Source organism: Sinocyclocheilus grahami, unplaced genomic scaffold (genome assembly GCF_001515645.1).
Source record: "Sinocyclocheilus grahami isolate Dianchi unplaced genomic scaffold, SAMN03320097.WGS_v1.1 scaffold114.1, whole genome shotgun sequence".
NCBI lineage: Eukaryota > Metazoa > Chordata > Actinopteri > Cypriniformes > Cyprinidae > Sinocyclocheilus > Sinocyclocheilus grahami.
The window spans coordinates 1,143,464-1,153,083 of record NW_015505293.1 but is presented as its reverse complement, the minus strand read 5'-3'; the positions used below and the strand labels follow the sequence as shown (position 1 = coordinate 1,153,083).

The 9,620-nt window shown below is 38.5% G+C and overlaps 2 protein-coding genes across 5 annotated transcripts in view; both read left to right on the top strand.

Moving 5' to 3' along the window:
• LOC107589253 (growth hormone receptor) overlaps window positions 1–5,170 on the top strand; it is a 14,264-nt gene extending 9,094 nt beyond the window's left edge. For both annotated transcript variants that reach the window (XM_016277637.1, XM_016277636.1), the window contains exons 8-9: window positions 3,719–3,788; window positions 3,875–5,170. In XM_016277637.1, the coding sequence (XP_016133123.1) occupies window positions 3,719–3,788; window positions 3,875–4,717 (913 nt within the window). In that variant the 3' untranslated portion in view covers window positions 4,718–5,170. The remainder of the gene's footprint in view (window positions 1–3,718; window positions 3,789–3,874) is intronic.
• A 945-nt stretch (window positions 5,171–6,115) lies between these two features.
• LOC107589290 (coiled-coil domain-containing protein 152) lies at window positions 6,116–8,184 on the top strand. 3 transcript variants are annotated; one of them, XM_016277684.1, is made up of 9 exons: window positions 6,116–6,194; window positions 6,288–6,362; window positions 6,488–6,593; window positions 6,845–6,913; window positions 7,007–7,071; window positions 7,172–7,274; window positions 7,405–7,532; window positions 7,696–7,791; window positions 7,905–8,184. In XM_016277684.1, the coding sequence occupies exons 2-9, from the start codon at window positions 6,300–6,302 to the stop codon at window positions 8,028–8,030; spliced, it is 756 nt and encodes a 251-aa protein (XP_016133170.1). In that variant the 5' UTR covers window positions 6,116–6,194; window positions 6,288–6,299; the 3' UTR covers window positions 8,031–8,184. The 3 variants fall into 3 exon arrangements, with proteins under 3 accessions (XP_016133170.1, XP_016133171.1, XP_016133169.1); XM_016277685.1 differs by having other exon boundaries at window positions 6,116–6,204; XM_016277683.1 differs by having other exon boundaries at window positions 6,116–6,362.
• Window positions 8,185–9,620: the final 1,436 nt, after the last annotated feature.

Below are 9,620 nucleotides of genomic sequence, written 5' to 3'. Positions count from 1 at the left end.
TGGTAAGTGTGCACGTTATGCTTTGCCCACTTTTCTAAAATCTTGTATGGTAAGGGTTACGCATTTTTGATCTCGTTCCCTTTCTCTGAGTTGGTTAGACCCCGGTACCTTGGGCTCCACTCAACTAGTGTGTCTCTGTCGACACACTCTGGAAGCATCGCTCCCCTCACCATTGAGGGTTATTGTGAGTATGGTGTTTTCCTTCGAGCTTTAATCCTCTCTGAGGAGTTGGATTCCTCGCTCCATGGGCTGTCCTTGTGGTAGTATTGAGCAGTGCTCCCCTTTATCAAAGGGTTACCTGGAATGAGCAACGTTATTCCTCTGAATTCGGAATTTCTCCTCTCACATGAGAAGTTTGAGCTTTCTGTTTCTCCAGAGCACCTGGAACCAGCATCATCAGGTGAATTAGGCCCTTCCTCTGCCTCCCTGATGCACTGAGTGTTTGGCTAGCTTGCAGTATGCTTACCCTTCTGATTTTACAATCATGCTGCAGGTCGAGCCCCCTCTCGTTGAGAGCTGGGTTTGTGCTCCCTCAGCCAAGGTAAACTACTGCTAGCCGTTCCAGCATTGGAACATGCTGTAGGTCGAGCCCCCTTCTCGACTGAGAACTAGGTGTGTTGCTCCCTAGGCCTTTGGCCGTAGGGAATAACGTCACTGACAGCCGTCTAACGTCCCAGAAGCAACTCCCATAACAATATGGTAGAGTTGGTACTTAGTACTCGCCATGGTTCTGGCATGCACTCCCCTCAGCATGGTGGCGTGGGTATACCGTTCCCCATAGCAACCCCTAGAGGACGCAATTCGAAGTTCCCATGAAAGGGAACGTCTCAGGTTACTTATGTAACCATGGTTCCCTGATTAGGGAACGAGACACTGCGTCCTCTAGGTTTCTTGCCATGCTGCGGACGCAAGCTTCAGACGAAGAAGTGAAGGATCTGTGCTCCCGACGCCTATTTATACTATAGTCGCACCGGTAGGGACGTCATGGCTGTCGCCGGCCAACGAGTTGGTGTTTTTTCAATGTATGCTTCAGACACGGGTCACGACGAGGCGTTCCCCATAGCAACCCCTAGAGGACGCAGTGTCTCGTTCCCTACTCAGGGAACCATGGTTACATAAGTAACCTGAGACGTTCCCTCCGTCCTTTCCCTCTGTACATTTAATGTTGTACCTCATTGCAGCATATATGTATGTATATATATATACAGTGGGTACGGAAAGTATTCAGACCCCCTTAAATTTTTCACTCTTTGTTATATTGCAGCCATTTGCTAAAATCATTTAAGTTAATTTTTTTCCTCATTAATGTACACACAGCACCCCATATTGACAGAAAAACACAGAATTGTTGACATTTTTGCATATAAGACGACCCTGATTATAAGACGACCCCCCTTTTTTCAGATGTACCTTTTTGGAAAAAGGCTTTTTAAAAGCCAAGTTTTTTCTCAGTAAAACACATTTTGTCTTCAATTATTATCATATTGCATATTTGTCTTATTTTAATTTTTGTTTTGAAATTATGGTAAAAACTGGTAAAATGTACCAACAATCACATTTAAAAAATATACACTTTTTGATATACCATAAAAAAAAAAACAGGTAGCCCATCTGAATTAGGACATTTAGGCTATCCATCTAATAGTAGCCTACCAAAATCTTATTAACAGTAGAAGTTAAATCTTACTGTAGTCTTCAAATCTGGGTACTGTCTTACGTTTTAAAATCACAAAGAGAGTTTGGTCCCATCAGGCTAACGTGATGGTCACGACTCATGCAGCTGTAAGGTTTTCTGCTTCTTTTGTTTTTACTCGCGATCTTTACAACACGCATTACATTACGTATTTCATGGCACACTCGTTTTATGCATATTTGGCGCCACCTATTGTTGTGGGTGTATTATTGACATGTCAAAGTCTAGACCCTGAATATACGACGACAGCGTTTTTTCAGATGTATTTCCAAGAAAAAAACATTGTCTTATATTCGGGACAATACGGTACATGTAAATATTTTCAAAATATATGCTGTATGTGTGTCTTTCTATATACATAATAAATATACACAGTACACACACATTTATTATGTACACAAAAACAAAAAAAAAAACCTTTTTTATTAACTTTTATTTTGGATGTGATTAATTGCGATTAATCGTTTGACAGCACTAATATATATATATATCAAAAAATGTGAATATAGTGATATTCATAGTGAAACTTGTGAAATTCATTTTTTTTGTAACTTATTTCAAAAAGTGAAACTTTCATATATTCTAGGTTCATTACATGTAAAGTAAAACATTTCAAAAGTTTTTTGTTTTAATTTTGATGATTAGATCTTACAGCTCATGAAAGTCAAAAAACAAGTATCTCAAAATATTAGAATATTTACATTTGAGTTTCATTAAATGGCCATCCCTACAGTATAAATTCCGGGTATCTCTTGTTCTTTGAAACCACAATAATGGGGAAGACTGCTAACTTGGCAATGGTCCAGAAGATGATCACTGATACCCTCCACAAAGAGGGTGAGTCACAGAAGGTCATTACTGAAAGAGGTGGCTGTTCACAGAGTGCTGTATCAAAGCATATTAAATGCAAAGTTGATTGGAAGGAAGAAATTGGGTAGGAAAAGGTGCCCAAGCAACAGGGATGACCGCAAGCTTGAGAATACTGTCAAGCAAAGCCGATTCAAACACTTGGGAGAGCTTCACAAGGAGTGGACTGAAGCTGGAGTCAGTGCATCAAGAGTCACCACGCTCAGACATCTTCAGGAAAAGGGCTACCAAGCCACTTACGTCAATATACAAAATACATCAGAAGCATCTTACCTGGGCTAAAGAGAAAAAGAACTGGACTGTTGCTCAGTGGTCTAAAGTCCTCTTTTCAGATAAAAGTCAATTTTGCATTTCATTTGGAAATCAAGGTCTGGAGTCTGGAGGCAGACGGGAGAGGCACAGAATCCAAGCTGCTTGAAGTCCAGTGTGAAGTTTCCGAAGTCAGCGATGATTTGGGGTGCTGTGACGTCTGCTGGTGTTGGTCTATTGTGTTTTATCAAGTCTAAAGTCAATGCAGCCATCTACCAGGAGATTTTGGAGCACTTTATGCTTTCATCTGCTGACAAGCTTTATTGAGATGCTGATTTCATTTTCCAGCAGGACTCCAAGTGGTTTGCTGACATGATATTACTGTGCTTGATTGGCCAGCCAACATGCCTGACCTGAACCCGATATGGAATCTATGGGAAATTTTCAAAAGGAAGATGAGAAACAGTCGATCCATCAATACAGACGAGCTGAAGGCTCAACAGTGCCTCAGCAGTGCCACAGGCTGATCGCTTCCATGCCACACCTCACTAATGCTGTCATTTGTGCTAAAGGAGCCCTGACCAAGTATTGAGTGCATAAATGAACATACTTTAAAGAACTTTTTTGTTTTGCAAATCCTTTTTTTGATTGATCTTAGGATATATTCTAATATTTTGAGATACTGACTTTTTGACTTTCATGAGCTGTAAGCTCTAATCATCAAAATTAAAACAAAAAAAACTTTTGAAATGTTTTACTTTACATGTAATGAATCTACAATATATGAAAGTTTCACTTTTTGAAATAAGTTACAAAAAATATATATATATTTTTTTAAAGATGCACCTGTATATACTTATCACATAGTTACTAAGAATAAAGCTTTAACTTCACTGTGGCCTGTTGTAGGTTAATGGTGATTTTCCTGCCGCCAGTCCCTGGACCAAAAATCAAAGGAATTGACCCTGTACTTTTACAGGTATTTGACTTCACATCCTTCTTTGTAGAACTTTGAGGGTATTTTCTACAAATTAAAGCTTTTATATTTGGGTTGTTTCTTTACAGAAAGGTCAGCTGACTGAATTCACGTCAATCTTAGGCACTCACCCCGGCTTGCGGCCAGAACTGTACAGCAACGATCCATGGGTAGAGTTCATAGAGGTGGACATCGACGAACCGCACGAGAGCCAGGAGGAGCTTCTTATTGCCGATTCTCCGATCTCTGACTCTTCTCAAATGTCCAGTAGTTTCAGGGATGATGACTCGGGTCGGGCTAGCTGCTGTGATCCGGATCTGTCTGATCACGATCAAACAGATCTACATCATCCTTCAACAAGCAACCACGATGGTTTCCACCCATTGTTACGTGCACAGTCTGGGCCACAGCAACTGGCAGCCTTCTCTCCACAAGACACTAACTGGTCAAACAGTCTTTACTCACAGGTCAGTGACGTCACTCATCATGGTGAAGTTGTACTTTCTCCTGAAGAGAAAGAAACGATGGCTCTGACGGATAAAAACCACAATAAAGGGAAAGAAATCCAACAGTTGGTGGTGATCCCTGATGAAAGAGGCTACACCTCCGAGTTTGTTGCCAGCACAGTCAGCACCCACCACAATAAACCAAACCCACCGACAGACCAATTACAGAGTCAAGAACAACACGGTGCATTAAGAGACCTTCAAAAACTTAGCACTGAGACTGTTACGTCCACTCAGTCCACAGCATTTTTCATCCTTGCAAAGCCTACCAGTCCAGAGTACACCATGGTAGATGGCGTGGACTGGAAAAACAGTCTCCTCCTGAAACCAAATACACCAACCGCCCCAGAGAAGGCAGCAGTGAAGACTTTGCCCACTCCTGAAGGGTACTTGACTCCTGACCTACTCGACAACATTACACCTTAACTAAAAGTGGAGTACGCTTGCTCTTCGTGAGATATCTGACATGGTTAGCCAACATCAAACAAGATGTGTGATCCATGAGAAGGGAATTTTGAAACGAAGCCAGTTCTCAAGCGTTCTCCAGTGGAATAGATGTCATGAAACAAACCTATTAGCAAGCTAATAAATGGCTGTATTAGGCCTGGAGTCTTTTCTGTATTCTCCTAAGTTGGAGGGTTAACAGCTTCAGGGGTTAGTTTGAGCAGATATGGAGCAGAAGTATATTAGCTGGCTGTTTACTGTCATAAAAAGATAACTGATATTTTATGCTCTCAAATGTTATATAACAGCTTTATTGCCGCTCCATATTTTGTGTGTTTGTATTGTTTTCAGTGCACTAACTACCAACTACATGTCTGTGTAAACTGTAAAGTGCCTACTTTAGAATATATTTCAACTTCAGTGTTAAAAAAAAAAGTGCACATTTAAATCAAAGGGTTTTATGTGAACTGTTACAGGCTTTTTTCCTCAGTGTCTTTTTTTTCTTCCATAAAAGACTGGACAGGCTTTTGTGCCTCAATGTTGTAAATATGGTTAATTTTGTTTTCATAACAAGCTTTCTTAGCTGCAAAAGAAACACACACACACACACACACCTTAAACCAGCCTAAACTGGTTTACTGGACTCTCACATTGGTCTTTAAGTGGTTTTGGGCCACTTTCTAGACAGACAGGATTCCTGTTAAACACTGGCTATGCCAGGTTGTAAAACCATCTAAAACCAGAAAGCTAAAACCAAAAGAACAGCAAGTTTTTTTTTTGTCAGCAGGGTTGTCTACTCATTGCTATGTTTTAGCCTTGGTTCAGTATTGTTTATCAGTGCAAGATGAATGTTTTTAAGCTATAATGTGTACAGTACATACGAGGTATCTCTAAATTTTAAATTTTGCACTTACTTTGTAGTAATAGAGTGTGTTGACTGAAATAAGTTTGTATGAGTAAAGTTTTTGTTTTTGGAGAATCATAGTATCTCTTACCTGTTGTATTTGAGCAGGACATGGATGCACTTTGGTGACACATAAAACAAATTCCCAGCATTATGTGTCTTGTGTCTTTCCATCATGTTTGATGTGCTTGCAGATCACAAGCATTTCCTAATTTCACTTCAGAATTTTTTGTTATACTTAATCTTTTGTTATTTTTTTTATACTGTCATCATTTGTAAAGTGTATATATATACATATATATATACTTTCTTTTACCTTTACCAAATTTACCTGTTTTTCATATTTGGCGACTTTTTGTGAAAAATTGAGACTTTTGAGGGTGGTTCTAGAGATTTTCTGAGGGAGGGGTTTGGCAACACTGCCTACCACTCCCGTTATAATACCTCCAGGGATCACGTGATTGATATTTCGAAGAAATGAACTGAAAGGATTTTCCAACTATCTGGTTTCCCACGTGCTCCTTTCCAGTTGTTAATCTTGGAAACAAGCGTACCGTGAATATATGTGGAAAAAATTGTTTACATACATTATTTACTATATTTACCTTAAAAGCGAGGAAGCGTCAGATATTTATCATTTGTTACTAGACTCTGGTCAAGATGAAAAAGCTCACTGCCGTCGACTTGAGTAAACTCGTCAAAGATTTCATCCAACTGGAGCATGTAAGGTCTTTAAATGTATATTTAAGATATTAAAATAAGCCCTGTGAAGAACGTAGTAGTGTTTTTACAAAAGCTCCGTGAGTTCGCTAATATTCTGAGGTAAATTACTGTTTTGTATGATTAAGAAAATTACGGAGATGAAAGGGGAAAATAATACTCTTGAAATACAGCTGGACGAGACTAGCAGACTTCTAAAAATCGCACAGAACAAGGAGAAACAGTTAATTGAAGGTAAGACAATTATGAGGTAAAACAAACAAGGCATTTACCACAGAAGTGGGCCTGACTAATCTCGGCTGCCATCTAGCGGTGTTATTGCAGAAATGTTGAAGCTTTACAAATTTTGTGTTTAGGTTTTATATTTCTATTCCCATACTTGAAAGTATTTTGTACTGAGAAAGTTAAGAGAAGTTATTCGTTGATTGTTGCAGTATACAGTATAATAATGCTGTTTCTTCGACATGGCTTTATTTTCTTCACAGAGAGAGATGGGCTTTTGGAAACTGTCAAAGGTCTACAACAAACCTTACATCAACAGTGCGACCTCAGAGGTAGAGCAATTATTAACCCGAACTCTTCACTTCATATAATTTAATTCCCTATCCAAAAAACAAATATTCACAAATAATCACAACTCTATCTAGTTGAAAATGAAAGGCTGAAAAATGCAGCTCTTCAGATGAAGAAAGAAAACGAAGATCAATTAAAGGTAGAATTGGAATGTATTCAAATATAGTACTGATGGCATAAGCATAAAATGTAGGGAGTTTTGAGTGTCTGTGCTCGATTCTGCCCCTGTGTGGTTCTAGGAAAGCAATACTCTGCTTCAGAGGATGGCAGCTGAGATGAAAGCTCTACAAGATCAACACCAGAGGGAGTTAGAAGACTGTGATAAAGAGAAACAAAGGAAATGTGAGGGGAACTTTTTTTTTTACCACTCTTATCAACAGGAATAAAACAGACGAGACAGCCACCTCATGCTGTTAAACATTTTGCAGTATTACACATTTAAAAAGAAAACATTTCCATTTTGTTTTCAAAGTGGATGCTAAAGATACTGAACTGAAAGTGACTCGTGAGAGAAATGAATGCGCTTTGGAGGAGTTGAGAAGGCAGATGAGAGAGAAGGAGAAAGAAATGCAAAGCCAAATCATTAAACTTCAAATGGAGGTAGAATTCAATTTAACCTAGTTGTTTTGTAAATAAATTGAAATGTAATAACTTTCAATACACTAAATGTTAGGTAAAAACATTTAGTATTTTTCTTAATACTGTTCATTTTATATTTGTTTTGCACAGTTTTACGGCTGTAAAATTACTTTTTCCTTTGCAGTTTGGCGCTAAGCTTGCAAGGGCCCAGAGCATGTCCACAAAGAGTCAGCCGCAGACACAAGCATCTGCTCCTCATCCACAGAATATCTTTAAAAGAGTGCGTCATACAGCAGCATTCATCAAAACACCTCATGGCATTGAGGAAAGCAAGGTTTCTGATCACACCTTTATTTCTTTCTCTATATTGAATCATTCTGTTTGTGTCTCCAGAAGCTCCAGTTCATTCAGGAGGAGAAAAACAAAGAGATTGAGGTTCTGCGTCAGAGGGTGAGAGAGCTGGAACAGCAGAGCCTTCAGGGATTGATGGACTCTCGTCTGAAGAGGAGGAAAAACTGAGACTTATTTTGATCTGACCATTGATGCGTGAGGGCCTTCATCCAACTGTTTGACAGTTGTATTTATTTTAAAACACATTTCCCTCAGAATATGTTCTAAATATTTTTCAGTTACGTTCTGTTGTGTTCTTAATTTCAATATACATGTTTATTGCCTTTCCACTATAATAAATAAACATTTATGAACATATAACTGTGAAGACATTGCTATATGAGAGGTCATTCAGAAGGGAAGGATATAGCAGGTGACATGGACTTCCAGGAGATTACGGCTTGAGTGCTTTTGCATTGGTTCGGGACACCTGTAAACACAACCGCCACTTTCCAGATAAAGCAGGGATCCTCAAATCTGGCCCACGAGATCCACTTTCCTGCAGAGTTTAGCTCTAACCCTAATCAAACACACCTGAGCATGCTAATCAATGTCTTCAGGATCATTAGAAAATCACAGGTAGCTGAGTTTGATCAGGGTTGGAGCTAAACTCTGTAGCGCATTGGACCTCCAGGGTAAGATTTGAGGAACCCTGAGATAAAGCTTGTAATCTCATCAATAGAGACGGATGGTAATGCAATGCAGTAACACACACATGCACACAATACACTCATGACATCAAATACTCGGAAAATGCTGGTTCATTCAGAGAATCGGACTACTGAAATTAATTACTGTTAAAGTACAGTTTAAATCACTCAGCAGCTTAACAGTTACAACAATGTATTTATAAAAGAAGCTAAATATTATAGTTCATTCTTTAGAACATAAAATAAAAAAAAAATCAACATGTCGACATATTCGTTGACTTCTAATCCTATAAAAAATAAAAGCAGCCATGCATTGGTCTACAACAATTGAGCACAGTGGGAAGATCATTTAATTTAGTAAAACACATGCTAATGTTATGTATAGATTTAGAGTCAAAGTTCAATTGGCATGCTTGTTAACTTTTACAATAAACAGTACAACAGACAATTTGAATAATTAATAAGTGTAAGTAATGCAATGTACCTGAGAGAAAACAGATTTGACCATCTGATTTTCACTAGTAAGAAAAACGTGTTTTAAAGCTTGTTTTGCAAAACATCACAGTTATACATGACATGAGAATAAGGCCTGAAAGTTAGGAAGAACATTTTAAGGAATATATAATTATATTTTCATAATGATTTGTTTCTTCTCAAACCTTGTCTGTGGTGTAAAAACACCCCTGGCTAAATGCCCCCAGAGGGCATCACTTCCCACTTTGATAATTACTGTAGTTACCATGTTCTGAACATCACATCCTTTCTTTCCCCCCAGACGTAATCTATCTAGGTGGTTGAATAAAAATATTTGGACTTTATATCTAAAAATTACCTCAACTTAGAGCAAGCATGTTAGCTAGACAGTTAACATCAGCTAACAATATTTACTTATTTTCAGTATGGTTATGAATAAACATTCATATCTGTCTACTCAGCTAGTTAATCCAAACAATATAAAAATGTACACTGTTGATAAACAATATAAAAACAGACGTCACATAGGGCTAAATGCGTAGCATTTTAATAAAACTGTTAACTTTACGGCAGCGGGGAATATGAACGCGCATGA